Consider the following 16509-nt stretch of genomic DNA (forward strand, 5'->3'; position numbering starts at 1 on the left):
TTAACACAAACAATAAGAAGCAGGAACAAACTGAGGGCGCTCCAGAAGGAGGGAATAACGAGCTATAAAATAAAATGATACAAACGAGAAACAAGAGAGCCAGGCAAAATGCACTGGAGTTTACAACTACAACAAAGGGCTATGCATGAGGCACGAAATAACAAAGAGCTATGGCAAAATACTATGAGCAACTTACAACTTAGAATACTGTATCTTGGCTGTGGTGGCAACGAAGGGCGAAGACACTTTGGCACGAGACTAGGGAGTGACAAACAATATAAGCACATGAGGAATGGGGCACAGGTGGGAACAATAGGTAATCATAATCAGTGACAGGTGAGACGGCAGGAAGGGTGAGTGGTGGAAGCAGGAGGGTGAGGCTTCAAAATAAAGCAGGAAGAGACAATATACCAAAACATGACAACCCCTCACCCAGACGTGACAGTGTGTCTGTTCTAACAGGCGGATAGTGGATTTGACATTTATTTTAATCTCAAGTTGGAAGAAAAAAGAAAACAAGTTTTCCCAATGTTTAAATAGTCTACATATTTTTATGATCCTTATAAATACATTTACCCAACAAAATAATGCTGGAAAGTTTGTTAAATATATTTCTTGTATGAGACCAAAGCGCCACATTCGTGTACATTCAGAGAAGCCGAAACAGGTTTCTGTATAGCATCTTCAACAATCAATTTGAATCCTTTCCATCTATATCCCTCTGCTATCAAAAGTGTTTGCTTTTCAATTTCCCTGTCTTAAGTTTGTTTTTCACTATTAGCTGCTCCATATCGAAAAGGAAATACCAGGATACTCGCGGAGGGTGCCAGGGTGGGAGGGGAAGAGAAAGAGAGCAGGGCCACTGCGTTTACGTGCACAGGCATGGACAGCGCCTTCTCTGTTTTATCCAAATTATTTTATTTAACATACATACATCGTTTTAGTATAAATATATGAATATATATTTATTTTTAAAAAAGCGAGAGAGAAGTCGGCCCGACCCGACCGTAAATAATCACACATAAGTCGCTCCATAGTATAAGACGCACCCTCTGCCAAACTATGAAAAAAACTGTGACTTATAGTCCGAAAAATACGGTATAATTTGATGATACTGCATACAACCTATAGCAAATTCTTATTCAAATACTGTACTTGTGCTGCCTTATCTACTATGTACTACACTCCACCTGAAAGACATAAGTCTGACATAATTGCTTATTGTCAACTGATATTATTTTATTCTGGTAGTGTTGACAGGTACAACTTAAGCCTTCTACATTCATCATCACATCCCAAATATTGAGTCCGTTTAATAGCTCAGTACTTGGTATGTTAAGCTGATATTCGCCAAAGTGACAAGTAGAAGTGGAGTGTCTAATGCGGACTGTCAAATTAGATTGTTCTAATTGATTTAGCAATTTTATGTTAGTCAATTGCATTATAAATTGTATGTTTATTATAATTATAAATTTTCTCATTTATGTGCTACATATGAAAGCGACAATAAAATGCATTACTGATCCTGACTGATATCCCTGACTCTCATTTGTCTCTTTACCTATGTACGATTCAGCCGAGTAAATTGAGCTGCTCAAACTGACTTTGTTAGTAGGGAAACAATGAACACTAAAGTTCTTTTATTGGTAATGTTTTTGCTACCTACAGAAAAGATAGGCATCGCCAGTTTTCAATTAAAATTATTGTAAAATTATGATTTTATGATTTTGACTTCACATTCTAATTCAAAGAATACATTGTCAGACACAAGAAATAATGACAGCAGACATTTTTTTATGAATTGAAAAGTGTTTTATAGTGGCATATTTCACAACATATTATATGAGTTGAAACATCCCATCACGAAAATTTACTTTATTCAGCTGCATCTTTCCCCTGTAAGAACACAAAGCTAAAAGTTAAATCATAACAATATTCATTTTATTGTGACAGACAATAACGCCAAAACAATTTTCTGCGCTCTTGTATTAGTACTAATCATTTAAATGTGTTTTATAGTATTTACCTTGCCAGAGTCGCGGCTTTTGGCTCTCAGTTTGTTGACCTGAGACTCTGCAATATCAGCACGCTCTTCAGCCTCTTCCAGCTCATGCTGGACCTTCCTGCACTTGGACAAATGAGCATTGGCCTGCTCCTCCTGGAAGGTCAGATGGACAGATAGATTTAGCTGGCAATAGAATTAACTTTGCAGCCTAAATTATTTGGCAGTGAACTTTTCATATACATTTCACACAGATGTCATTTTTGGTCTAAATCCTTACCGCTTCCTCAGCCTGTCTCTTATAGGCCTTCACCTTAAGTTGTAATTTATCAACCAGATCCTGCAGCCTGCTGACATTTTTCTTGTCCTCTTCAGTCTGTAATAGAAAAATCAGGTTTTCAGGTTAAATTCATTTAATGATTCAATTTAGGTTAATTTCTTTGCAACCACAATTACGCTATATATGATAGGCTATGTGTTCTATGTCAGGACTTCTAAAGTGGAAGGAGTGCTTCTACTGCAAGTAAATATTAGTTGGCCCTTCAAAGTTTTGCATCATTTTGGTTTTCTGCCTTTCTAGCCACTGTCCTGTATTCTCAGTTTAGTTTTTGAGCTTCATAAAGAGCAGGCATCGATCACATGCAAACATGTTGATAACATGAACAATAATACCATTTATATGTGTTACATGATAGGTCTTTTTGGTCTACTTGTATATCAGTATTGGCACAAAAACATTAAAAAACACGCATGACACCCCCCTAAAAAGAAGTATGCATACTAAATGATTATATATTTACCTGGTAAGTGAGCTCCTTTACTCTCCTCTCATATTTTCGGACACCTTTAACAGCATCAGCTCCACGTCTTTGCTCTGTCTCAATCTCTGCCTCAAGCTCACGGACCTGGGGATTGTTTTTGAATTTGGCATTTATCATTTTAATAAGATGTTACAACTCTTTTGTTGTAACACTCATACCCTAGACTCCAGTTTCTGAAGCTGCTTCTTGCCACCCTTCATGGCCAAGTTCTCAGCCTCATCCAGGCGGTGCTGAAGGTCCTTGACAGCAACCTCAAGGTTCTTTTTCATCCTCTCCAGATGAGCACTAGTGTCCTGTTCCTTTTTGAGCTCCTCAGCCATCATTGCAGCCTAGAAAGGACAGAATGTGTATGTCACAAGAAGCAATCAGATAAAACAATCTTATTAAAAAGGTAACATACATCAGTAATGGCCTTCTTGGCCTTTTCTTCTGCATTTCTGGCTTCCTGAACTGTGTCATCCACTTCACTCTGGATCTGGACAAGGTCAGTCTCAAGCTTCTTCTTTGTGTTCAGAAGGCTTGTGTTCTGAGACATCGAGATAATTGTCATCAGAAAAAAAGACAACAATGCTCCAGTGTTGAATCATAAAACTTGACTTCACATTATTTACCTGAGAGTGCAGGAGCCCAACACGTTCACTGGCATCTACCAGCTCCTGCTCAGCAACCTTACGGCCTCTCTCTGTTTGTTCCAGAGCGGCCCTAAGTTCCTCAATTTCAGACACCATGAGGCCATTCCTGCGGTCCACCATGGCAGCTTGTTCCTTGAGGTCATCCTGTGCTCTGACAGCATCATCAAGGTGCAGTTGAGCATCCTGATAGAAGAAAAAAACCATCGGGGTGATTAGTGAATGAAAGACAACATGAAAGAACTGCAATCGTGTATTTGCAATTAACATTGTCATACCTTCAGTTGTGCCTGCACAATCCTCAGCTGCTTCTGAGACTCCGCTGCCTGCCGATTGGCGTGGCTCAGCTGAATCTCCATCTCATTCAAATCTCCTTCCATTTTCTTCTTGATTCTCAGGGCATCATTCCTGCTCCTGACCTCAGAATCTAAAGTGCTCTGCATGGAATCAATCACCCTCTGGCTGTTCCTCTTAATCTGCTCCATTTCCTCATCTTTCTCTGCCAGCTTCCTGTCCACTTCTCCTTTAACCTGGTTAAGCTCCAACTGGACACGTAGGATCTTAGACTCTTCGTGTTCCAGAGTTCCCTATGTCATTGAATTATATACAGTATAAACACAGATACCGAATAACAATTTTGCTACGTTCATATTAGTTCAAATCACCTCAGCCTCTTCAAGCGCAGTTTGGATTTCAGATTTCTCTGTCTCCACCTGCTTTTTGGCCTTTTCAAGCTCATGGATGCTCTTTCCGGTCTCTCCAATCTGTTCTGTCAGATCAGATATCTCCTCTGGAAAGAGACAAAGAAGTTTTCAAATTTGTTATTACTTTCACCATATGCAGAACGAAAGGCTAAAATTGAAATTCCACTCAAAATGTCGTGCTCTGAAAAGAAAAAAAAACTTACGCTGCAGATTCTTGTTTTCACGCTTCATGGTCTCCAGCTGATCCAAAGCTTCCTCATAAGAGTTCTTCATCTTGAAGAGTTCAGTGCCAAGAGAGCGCGCCTCCTTCTGAGCTCCCTCAAGCTCGGCCTGACCCTCTTCAAACTTCTGTTTCCATTCTGCCAACACCTAGTTTAACAATTTATACAGTACAAAGTGGTCAGTGTTTTTCTTTGTATGTCATGGGAGCACTTAGATTTAGTTTTACCTTGTCAAAGTTTCTCTGCTTTTTGTCAAGGTTGGCAGCAAGCCCATTGGCCCTTTCCACGTCAATCATGAGGTCTTCCACTTCACTTTGAAGTCTCTGTTTGGTTTTCTCAAGAGAAGCACACTTGGAATTCACAGCCTCAATCTGTTCCTCAGCCTCTTGGAGGCGCTGTGCCAACTTTTTCCTGTTGATAAATTCAATAAACAAGAATAAAGTTCTGTATAAACACTGAAAAGATAAGATGCAAGTTAACGTCTAGATGTTTTACAACATTTTGGAAATTATGATAAGCTTACATGACATTTTTGTTTTTTTACAATATCACATGCCCACCTTCATTTGTAGCTTTTGTTTGCTATTAAGCAGAGATGGGTAGTAACACGTTACATTTACTCCGATACATTTAGTTGAGTAACTTTTTGAGAAAAATGTTCGTCTTAGAGTAGTTTTACCTAGCCATACTTTTTACTTTTACTTGAGTAGATTTGTGAAGAAGGAACATTACTCTCCCTCTGCTACTCTGGGCTTCACTAGAGTTGTTACATTTTCCCTCTTTCTATGTAGTGACTGTGTTTTTGCCAGAGATGGTGACACTGTCGCCGCGACAGTGATCTCAGTTTCACCCATGAGACGTCGCAACAATAACCACATGACTGTATTATAACAATCAGAGGTAACAATGTTTTTTTTTTCCACTAGAGGGCACTCATGCCCTTTGGACAGGTGATGTTTCATAGTTGTGTTCTGGTCTGAATTCAATTAATTTTGTGTCTTATCTTTTTGGCCTAATCTGGTCATGTATTAGGTTATAGTACAGTATAATAGTAACAGTTCATATAGATGAACTTGTGCAAAGAAATAAAACATCATTATTTTAAAAATCAGACATTGTGACCAGGTACTCACAATTTCACTCATTACTTGAGTTTTCTTTTCAAAGAATATTTCTTTACTCGTACTTGAGTACATTTTTAGATGACTACTTTTACTTTTATTTGAGTAATTTTATTTTGAAGTAACGGTACTCTTACTTGAGTAAAATTTTTGGCTACTCTACCGAACTGTGCTACTAAGTGTGGTGATCCATTTCATACCATATCCATTTCAGACCATTAGGTATTGAGTGTCAAATATTAACCATACAATTATGCTCCCTATTCTGTGATTATAAGTGTGATTGAAGCAAGCGAGCATAAAACAAAATACATAATAATGTATATCTGAAATTACATTTTTCCCCGATCTTACTTGGCTTCTTCAAGCTCCTCTGTGCGCTGGATGGCATCAGTTTCATACTTAGTTCTCCACTGAGCCACCTCACTGTTGGCCTTGGACATTCCACGCTGCAACTCAGCCTTGGCTTCCTGCTCTTCCTCAAACTGCTCCCTGAGCAGATCACAGTCATGGCGCGCTGACTGCAGTCCATGGGCAAGAGCATTCTTCGCCTGGCAACACAAACATCCTCTATGAACACACTTCAGCCTCCAAAAAGTCTTTAATTGAAAGTAATGTTTCTTACCTTAACCTCCTCTTCAATCTGTCTCTTCAGTTCCTCAATCTGCTGTGTGAAAGCCTGCTTACCTCTTGTCAACTGTGAGACAAGAGCTTCCTTTTCCTCAATTTGACGACCAAATTCACCTTTTTTTTAAACATATAATCATGTAGCGTGAGTATATTCTTAGTCTTTCATCGGCCGTGTAGTTTGACTGTCAGATGCATACCATTTTCTGTAAGAAGACGGGCTTTCTGTGCACCCAGGTCATTGAGCTGACGAAGATTCTCATCATTCTTGGTCTTCAGTTCACTAAGTTGGTCCTCAAGTGTGCGGCACATCTTTTCAAGATTTCCCTTGAATTTTGAAGATGTAATTTGTATTATTAGCCAGTTTTTGTTTAATAGTTCTTAATTCATGCTACATACTGTGTGAAATAAATTAACATAGTGTAACAAAGCTTTACCTTTGCTTTAGCAACAGCCTCCATGTTGCTGGAGAGATCATCAATCTCCATCTTGTATTCACTTTTTTCCTTCTCAAGCTTCTGCTTGACACGCTGGAGGTTGTCAATCTGTTCACCCAGCTCAGCAACACTGTCAGCCTGCTTCTTTCTTAGAGCGGCAGCAGTGGCTTCATGCTGCAAGGTGGATTCCTCAAGATCACGGCGCAGCTTCTGGAACTCAGCCTCGCGCTTCTTGTTCATCTCAATCTGAGCAGCAGTGGCACCTCCGGCCTCTTCCAGCCTCTCGCTGATCTCCTCAAGTTCCCTGGAGAGATCGGCTCTCTGCTTCTCAACCTTGGCACGAGCAGCACGCTCAGCCTCAATCTCCTCCTCTAGTTCCTCAATACGGGCCTATTAGAACATATTTATATTCAATTTTAAAATCTAACATTTATTATTGAGAAAAGATCATTTCCAGGAAAAAAATGAGGTTAGCCTACCTGAAGTTCTTTAATCTTCTTCTGAAGCTGGGCACCCATTGACTGCTCATCCTCAATCTTGCTAAGAAGTTGACTAATTTCAAAGTCCTTCCTATGAAGATTATCAATATTTTTTTGTAACTTCTTTGGGAAATCATTGTTGATAATACAGTACAAAAAAGAGAAGAAGAATGAAGCTTTTACTTTTTCAGTTTTTCATCAGACTGCTGTTTGTCATTCTCAAGGTCCATGATAGATTCCTGAGCTAGTTTCAGGTCACCCTCAAGCTTCCTCTTAGCCCTCTCCAGATCCATACGTAGCTTCTTCTCTTGTTCCAGAGAACCTTCAAGCTGCGTTATATTATTCGGTGAGTCTGGTATTCAAGCCACATCTTGTCATTCTTGTAGAAATAACTAACAAATCAAAACTTACATCGTCCACTTGCTGCTCAAGCTTGGTCTTCGCTTTGGTCAGAGTGTTGACCTTATCTTCCTCAGCCTGCAGGTCATCAAGAGTCTGCTGATGAGCCTCCTGAAGAGCTTTCTTCTCCTTGGTCAACTTAGCTATGCTCTCATCCTGAGAGGCCATCTCCTCAGTCAGGTTCTTCACCTACAATGGAAACAACAATTTTAATTATTACACAAAAACTGCACTGTCTGATGTGGGGCGTCTATACAGTATTTATAAAATTATACAGTATATTGGGTATTGCACACCTTGTTCTCAGTGGCATGTTTCTCCTTCTCCACTTTGGCCAAGGTAAGCTCCAGGTCATCAATATCCTTCTTGAGCTCAGAGCATTCATCCTCCAGCTTTCTCTTTTTTGCAGTAAGCTCAGCATTGATTTCCTCTTCATCCTCCAACCTCTCAGTTGTCTCCTTGAGTTTGGCTTCCAGTTGAATCTTGCTCTTGATAAGACCCTCACATCTCTCCTCGGCATCTGACAGATTTTCTGATTCCTGTTGCACATTGAACAAAAAATGTAATCATACAAAACATAACTAAAAAAACAAATCCAAACAATGACTTATTACTAACAGAGGCAACTTGCAGCTGCAGGTCATTCTTCTCCTGCAGAAGAGACACCATCTTCTCCTCAAGTTCCTTCTTCTTTGCAAGAGCAGCAGCCAAGTCAGAGGTCATCTTTTCGTAGTTTTCCTTCATTTGTGCAAGCTCCTTCTCTGTTTCCGCACTCTTCAGCAGAGGCTTGATCTTGTAGTACACCTTCATCCATGGCCAATGCTTGACATTCATGAATGAGCGCACGTTGTACTGGATGGTAAAGATAGCCTCCCTGGGCATGGACATTTCAGGTTATGCATGTGCTTCTTTTATGTTTTTTTTTTTTTTTTTGGTTAAATAAATACAGTGGTACCTCTACTTATGTACGTCTCTACATACAGAATTTCCAGGTTAACACAGGCTTCAAGGGGAAAATATTGCCTCTCGTTACGAAATAAATTTCCGGATACTGTATCTGTATGTGTGTAATAACTTTTATTCTTTACTGTATTCTGTTTTTTTACATTATGCACAACTCTGATTTTATGTTTATTGTGCAATAATCTAATTATAACATGTATTTTTGTTACATGTTTTGATGCATTTTTATGCATTATAATAGATTTCTGTCTGAATTTCTGGGGCCTGGAATGGATTAGGGCATCGACATGGAAAACACGTCTCTACTTACTGAATATTCATGTTACGAAACTACTTATAGAACCAATTAATTTCGTAAGTAGATGCACCACTGTACTTGGTTTGAATTTTTTTTCTCCCTGAATTTATAACATGCCTCCGCTCCATCATTTTCACAAACTCCTTTCTCATGAGGTAACCACGGCAAAGGGCCTGAGTCATAGTAACAAGAGCTGCCAGCTTCTCATCTCTCATTTCCTCAAGGGTACCCAGAAGACCTGCTTTGAAGAACACCTAAAGAGAAATAATGTTTTTTTTTTAAATTGCTGTGCCGCCTGGAATAAAAAACAGAATTGGGTGTCTATAATAATTAAAAAAAATAAAAAATATTTTTAAAAAAAGCTAGGGGTGGGCTGATATAATTGGACATAATAAATTAGTCATATTATTTATTTACCTTGGTGTGACCAAATCTGTATTGGTCATGGTCAATGTCGATTGAACCAAGAAGCTTCTCAGCAGCTTTTTTATTGTCAATGAACTGGCCCTCAGGGATGACACTGGCATTCAGCACCTTGTACCTTTTTAGTTCAAGATTTGTTAAATCCTGTCACTTTTTATGATTGATTTATACTGATGATAAAGCATGATAAAGCATGTATAATACCTCTGCTTGAAGTCACCATAGAGGATTCTACTGGGGAAACCTTTCCTGCAGATTCTGATACCCTCCAGCACACCATTGCACCTAAGCTGGTGGATGACCAGGAAATTCTCCATCAGACCTAAGGAAAGGGAAACATTGCATAGTGTTTTTTATTAACAGTGGCAACTCCAACTCCAAATCAGGTGATAAGATATGATGCCCATAACAATTACCACAAATGGTTTACAGTGTATCACAAAAGTGAGTACACCCCTCGCATTTCTGTAGATATTTAAGTATATCTTTTCATGGGACAACACTGACAAAATGAAAAGTAGTCTGTGTGCAGCTTATATAATAGAGTTAATTTATTTTCCCCTCAAAATAACTCAAAATATAGCCATTAGTATCTAAACCCCTGGCAACAAAAGTGAGAACACTCCTTAGAAACTACGTACATCCCTAAATGTCCAAATTGTGTACTGCTTGTTTCCCTCCAAAATGTCATGTGACTCGTTACAGGAGTGCTGTCAGCATTGCTTCAGAGATTCAAGAGGTGGGGGGTCAGCCTGTTAGTGCTCGACCATACGTCGAACTCTACATCAAATTGGTGTGCATGGCTGTCACCCCAGGAGAAAGCCTCTTCTGAAGACGGTACACAAGAAAGCCCGCAAACAGTTTGCTGAAGACATGTCAACAAAGCACATGGATTACTGGAACAATGTCCTATTGTATGATGAGACAGGTGGGCTTTCTTGTGTACCGTCTTCAGAACAGGCTTCTGAATCTTCTATATTTTGAGGGGAAAATAAATTAACTCTATTGTATAAGCTGCACAGAGACTACTTTTTATTGTGTCAAAGTGTCATTTTGTCAGTGTTGTCCCATGAAAAGATATACTTAAATACCTGCAAAAATGCGAGGGGTGTACTCACTTTTGTGATACACTGTATATGTATTCTACTGAGATTTTTACAAAATAATTTACCTGGCGTCTTTGACTCATTAGGAATCAGACAACGCACAAAGTGAGGATGGGTGCTCCTCAAGTTTGTCATCAGTTTGCCCAAATTTTCCTATAATTCCAAAACAGTCAATTTTAATAAAATACAAAATACGCAAAAATCTTTTGCCAATGAGAACTTACCCTAAACTGCGAAGATACAGTCTGCATAGAACCACCCTTCTTCTTGCCTCCTTTTTTGCCACCACCGGCTTCTGTTTACCATTTGGAGGGTATCAATTGAGTAGAACAACATTTAATATTCGTATAATGCATCAGATTTATTTTTTATTTTATTTTCCAACCTACCTTCGGCAGCAGCAGGTGGATAAAGGTAAGCCAGCAGTTTCACTGAAGACTTCTGATAGAGTTGCACAACAGACTCATTCAGGGGGTCCTTGTTCTTGTCCAGCCAGCCAGTGATATTGTAATCCACAGTACCAGCATAATGCACCAGCGAAAAGTGGGCCTCAGCCTTGCCCTTTGCAGGTTTTGGCTTCTCAAATGCCTTGCATTTGCCAAGATGCTGGTCATACAGCTTGTTCTTGAAGGATGTATCTGTGGCCTTGGGGAACATGCACTCCTCCTCAAGAATGGAGAAGATGCCCATGGGCTTAAAAAAGTAAGAATAATATTATAGGTCACTCGGTTGAGCTGGCGTCACTAACCAAAATCTGCCTCTGAATCAAATGTCCACCTTTTCAATCAACTCGATGCAAGCAGCCAGGTCCATGCCAAAATCAATGAACTCCCAGATAATACCCTCCTTCTTGTACTCTTCTTGTTCCAGGACAAACATGTGGTGATTAAAGAACTGTTGCAACTTCTCATTGGTGAAGTTGATGCACAGCTGCTCCATGCTGTTGTACTGTGGGAAGACAAATCGTCACACCGATAATTTACACGACGACAATGACTAACATTTGTCTTTCTATGTGAATGAAGCTTACATCAAAGATTTCAAAGCCAGCAATGTCTAAGACACCAATGAAGAACTGCCTTGACTGTTTTGTGTCCAACATCTGGTTGATACGGATGACCATCCACAAGAACATCCTCTCATAGATGGACTTGGCTAGGGCTGTTACTGAGTTCAGCACCTAAAAACATACATCGAATGATTCAATCTAAAGGATGGAACCAGCCGTATGTTTTTGTGATTGACACCGTGATATGTCTTTATTGATAATACCTGGGGTACAGTCTGTCCCTTGGTAACAAACTCATTTCCAACTTTCACTCTGGGATAGCACAGAGCCTTCAGCATGTCAGCTGAGTTCAGACCCAACAGGTAGGCAACTTTATCAGCATCTGAAATATTTTAGAGTGCTTTTGATTGTTTGACAGAAGCAGTCTAACGGCAATAAAATGGCATGCTGATACTTTTGGGACAAATTTGACCGTTACAACGTACCCTCTGTGCCATCAGGTTCTGCCTGCTCCTCACGCTGCTTCTGCTTGAATTTCATGTTGCCATGATGGAGTACAGCACCAGTCATTTTGTAGATGCTCATCTTCTCCTCATTGGTGAAGCCCAGGATATCAATAGCATTCTGTGCGTACAAAAAAAATATCTTTTTCAAAAAGAAGCATTTGCAAACAACAAAATATGCAAAGAAAAGGTCAAATAAAACACAAAAGGACTAAAAATATTTCAAAACTAACTACTCACATCAGTGGCTTCCAGCTCAACTTTGTCATCAATGCTGGCCACAGTGATCTGACCCTGACTGCACATGGGGAAGTCGTAGGGGTTGGTTGTGATGAGTGACATCTCTTTAAAATAGAAATAATATTTTGAAAATTAGTTGACTTTTTTATTGGACATTGAAATGTGTGAATCATGTATTTTAAAATGACTTCACCAATCAGCTCTGGTTTGTGGTTGGTCATCATCTGATAGAAGATGTGATAGCCTCTCTCATCAGGCAGCTGGAATGTCACTCGGGACTTTTCCAGCAGATCTGAAATAGTTTTAGGCAAATCGCTCATGTCACATCCCATAATCATGTTGCAGTCAAAGCATTTTCAAAACTGTGAATTGCATACTTACATGTCTCAATATCAGCACTGGCCAGTTTGCCAGTTGTGCCGAAATGAATTCGGATGAATTTACCCTGTTTAGAAAATACAGTTTTCCTAAGACTCATTTCTTCATAACGTACAAAGCATAGTTATTCTCTTGCAATTTCAAAATACTCACAAAACGAGAAGAGTTGTCATTCCTCACAGTTTTGGCATTACCGTAGGCTTCCAGAAGAGGATTGGCAGCGATAATCTGATCCTCAAGTGACCCCTGTAATCATTTTTTAAAAAATGAAATAAAGATCAGCCTCGACAAGTCAAGAAAATTTCTGAAAACACTGTTCTTTTATATATGAATATACCTGATACTTTCCCTGTTCCTTTTGTTTCTTATCTCCACCAACTGAGATTGTGGCAAAGTACTGAATAACACGCTTGGTGTTCACAGTCTTTCCAGCACCAGATTCTCCGCTGAGAAACAGAGACAAACTCATTAAAGTGTGCTTATATATGGCGGAAAACACAGACAAGGCTGAAAAAGGAGTTTCTGCTCTTGCATCCCTCTTTAAAATAAACTGCTGTATTTTAAGCTAAAAGAGCTGTTGTGTTTGATAGAACAATTTGTCTATATGCTGCCATAGCAGATTCATGGCGCAATAAGCCCCCGAACTATTTTAAATTTGTTCGTTTTACCCTGGAAACCCCTGTTTACAGACGTCGCGCAACCGTTTCTGTTTCAACCTAGCCATAAAAAGAAGGTAAGTAAACGTATTTATTATTCGAAATGTCATTTTTTTAGCTTAGAATCATTAATTGATGTCTAATATTTAGTTTAAAAAAAAAAAACGACTTTAAAAAATCATTCACTCATATATTTTAAACTTTTAAACAAATTACGTCAAAATGAAAAAATTGGCATCTGTAAAAAAGTCACGGATATCTTGCTCATAACTATCGCTTGATTTTATTTTTTTCATTACTGTCGCATTTTCCCCAATATTTTAGATGATAAATAATCGATCCAAACAAAGAAAAATGTTTTTTTTTTTAAGTTTAAAAGGGTTAATATATGAAAATGAAAATCTCAATTACTCCTTGATGTCTGCGATTTCTGCATCGCGACTGTTGTTATATTAACATGTTTCACCCATAAAATCCCCCCAAAATCTGGCTGTGGCCATTCACCTCAATGTCTTGACACTCGATGATACATGCTACATGTAGTTTTTGGATCGATACAAGGTAAGTATGCAATAATATCTCGTTAAAATCATGGTGTCTTTAATTATGCTCTCCCGTGCTCTCACCTCGAGTTAGGGTTTTGCTGTTATTTTATTTTATTTAATTTTTTTCAAATGCCCTCAAAATTTTTGTTCCCCCAGAAAATTGATATTTTAAGCTTTCCAATGATGTATCACACATGCATATAGGACCATTTTGAAATTTGGCCAAATTGGGGGTCTCAGAGCGGAACTTCAAGTCACCTGAGTGTTTTCCGCCATATATATGTGTTTTGTTTTTTGTTTTTCTACATTAAAAACACTACTCACGTGATCAAGACAGACTGGTTCTCCCTGTCTGTTAAAATGGAAACATGAAATCAATTCTGCAGCAGCATCAAAAAATAATTATGAACTCATACATGTTCAGTTTATAACATACCAGTAAGCATGAACTGGTATGCATTGTCAGAGACAGAGAAGATGTGGGGTGGAGCCTCCATACGTTTCTTGCCTCTATAAGCAGACACCACTTCAGAGTCATACACTGGGAGCCACTTGTAAGGGTTCACAGTGGCGCAGAAGAGCCCAGAGTATGTCTGTGAGAGAGTCCATGTGCAAAACGCTTAATTAGCTATTAAAGACATATTACCAATATTATGTATATTCACTTACATTTCTACACACTTTACAATATCCGATTCAATGGAAAATACATGTGCAATGATAACAATCATGAAGAAAATGGTCTTACGTAGATCATCCATGCTGCATAACGCTCTTTGAGGTTATACAAGACAGAGGCTTCATTGAGATGGGTCATCATGGCCATGTCCTCAATTTTGTCGAACTTGGGAGGGTTCATCGGACTGACGTCATCTTCTTTGACTGTCCTCTCCTGGAAGAAGACATTAGAGTGAGAATTACTTTCAGCACATGAGTTTAACATAAGAAGGGGATTCCAACCTCTTCATTCTCCAGGACTTTGACGGTGACTTTGCCACCTTCTTTCTTGAGGATTGTTGCCTTGAGATACAGTTCCTTGGTATCAACCACATAACAGGCTGATTTGGCGTCGAATGGTTTGCTCTGGGCCTCAATTCTCTCCTTCTCTGGTTTACGGAGGTAGATGGCAGCTTTGCCATAAACGGCCATTTCTGCGTCGGTACTCATGATGGTGGTTTATGTCTATGAGGGAATCAGAATAATATTCTCAGTAATTTGTATCATATCCATATACTGTAATTAATATAAGGTGTCCCCCAAAATATTGGTTTAATTTCACAGGCCAATAATTTTTGTAATCCTTTTTAAAATAGCCTCAAATATTCTCAAAATTTAAAGAAACATCAAAGTTTTGTATTTGTTATGTCATATCTTTCATTTTTGTTTATTTTTAGCTCTTGTTTATTTGGTTGTTAAATGTTTGTTAGTGTCATGAAAGCCGCTTCAAAATCAAATATTATAATTATTATTATTATGTTCAGGTTAAGCAATCCTGTTCATTTACAAAGAATAGTCATTTTGATCTCAAATGCAGTAACCAAAGATTATATCAACTCCCAAATAAATTTGGACATGGTACCAAAAATTTACAGAATAAGGCTCCATGTTTGGCAAGAACTTGAATCCTGACTTGACATGTTACGTGTCACAGGCGGCGCACATACTGAAAACTTGGTCACAGAATTTAAAAATCTTTGAATTTCTCTCATATATGGAATAATAAAACGTACACCAAGACCCAAATGTCTTTTTCATTGAGCTAACTTTAGTAATTTAAGAGATGTTTGCTTCTAAAGTTGTGTCAATTTTTTTAAAGACAAACTATATTTTACCTGGCTCATGTTAAAATGAATCATACTTCTCTTCTTACAATTCACTGTGTTGTGTTAGTTTCAATTCCTTTGCTATATGGAGTCACACTCGTTTGGATAAACTGTAAGGTCAGCACAAAAGTCTGCGGTATGTACTGTAAATCCTCATTCAAGCCATGTGTGTGTGAGCTCCAGCCTAACCCAGTATACTTTGGGTGACAGATAGCGTACACCCTGGACTGGTCATCAACAAATTTCACGGCATATACACACTAACACTATTCACACTTCCAAAGACACAAACAGACAATTTGAAGTATTCAATGAACCTCTGTGCATGGTTTCAGAATGTGGGAGGAAATAAACACAAGACCTCCCAAATTCCACTCTGAAAGATAAGAATTTACGATCTCACATCAGTATATGCTCACCAGTCATCTACCGTGCCACACCTCTGACAATTAATTTAATATTTGTTAGATTATACAAACAAAATAGAGTAACAGTTTCATACCTGACTTTCTATCCTTTGAATATTTGAATGTCACAATCCTGTTGAAATCAAAATGCAATTTTGTTACTGACGTATTTCAGATACGATCATGAAATATATATTTTTTTGTAATGTTTAATGTACTGTATTTTAAAAAAGGAATATACTAAATTGCTTCAAAGGAGAGAAGTTGTACTTACTACACACTGGGGTCTTCAGGGTCCTTCACCACACACTGCTTCAGCCCCCTTGGTCTCCTTTTATACTAAGTGTTGGTTGCTTATATGGCAAGAGTTAAATAAGGACCACAGGCCAAATTGGTGTGGATGACCTTGAAAGCCAACATCCCTAGAAACACGTCCACTCACATTCTCTTGAGAGGTTTATTTTCATCGGTTCAAATTGATTTCTATGTAGCTATCAATATAGGGGTTATCATAAACACATTTTTTGCCCTGGTCCTTGTAATCTTGTATAAGTGAAGACGTCAATACACTACGGCAACTTATTAATGCTACTTTATTGTGTAGTAATCATTTATTTTCATCATGGTAAAATGACAGTAGATGCGTTTGTTTATTGAAAGTTGTGTGATTTTGTGAACTTTCCATTAAAAAATCAATCAAATGAAAGTCTTACGTTTT

The 16509-nt window shown here is 38.5% G+C and overlaps 1 protein-coding gene across 1 annotated transcript; it reads right to left on the reverse strand.

The window, feature by feature from the left end:
* Positions 1-1791: 1791 nt before the first annotated feature.
* Positions 1792-16124, reverse strand: LOC130915890 (myosin heavy chain, fast skeletal muscle-like). The gene is made up of 41 exons (XM_057836068.1): positions 16066-16124; positions 15887-15924; positions 14522-14743; positions 14310-14453; positions 13998-14154; positions 13886-13913; positions 12698-12806; positions 12514-12606; positions 12364-12427; positions 12176-12274; positions 11983-12086; positions 11725-11863; positions 11503-11621; positions 11261-11410; positions 11008-11178; positions 10620-10923; positions 10455-10525; positions 10296-10383; positions 9329-9446; positions 9119-9242; positions 8819-8955; positions 8059-8314; positions 7737-7979; positions 7453-7629; positions 7225-7370; positions 7042-7132; positions 6563-6952; positions 6326-6452; positions 6124-6242; positions 5853-6049; positions 4605-4788; positions 4360-4525; positions 4118-4242; positions 3731-4039; positions 3435-3638; positions 3224-3349; positions 2982-3152; positions 2803-2907; positions 2283-2378; positions 2027-2158; positions 1792-1896 (listed from the first exon to the last, which is right to left on the reverse strand). The coding sequence occupies exons 3-41, from the start codon at positions 14726-14728 to the stop codon at positions 1876-1878; spliced, it is 5811 nt and encodes a 1936-aa protein (XP_057692051.1). The 5' UTR covers positions 14729-14743; positions 15887-15924; positions 16066-16124; the 3' UTR covers positions 1792-1875.
* Positions 16125-16509: the final 385 nt, after the last annotated feature.

The sequence above is a fragment of the Corythoichthys intestinalis genome, chromosome 5 (genome assembly GCF_030265065.1).
Source record: "Corythoichthys intestinalis isolate RoL2023-P3 chromosome 5, ASM3026506v1, whole genome shotgun sequence".
Lineage (NCBI taxonomy): Eukaryota > Metazoa > Chordata > Actinopteri > Syngnathiformes > Syngnathidae > Corythoichthys > Corythoichthys intestinalis.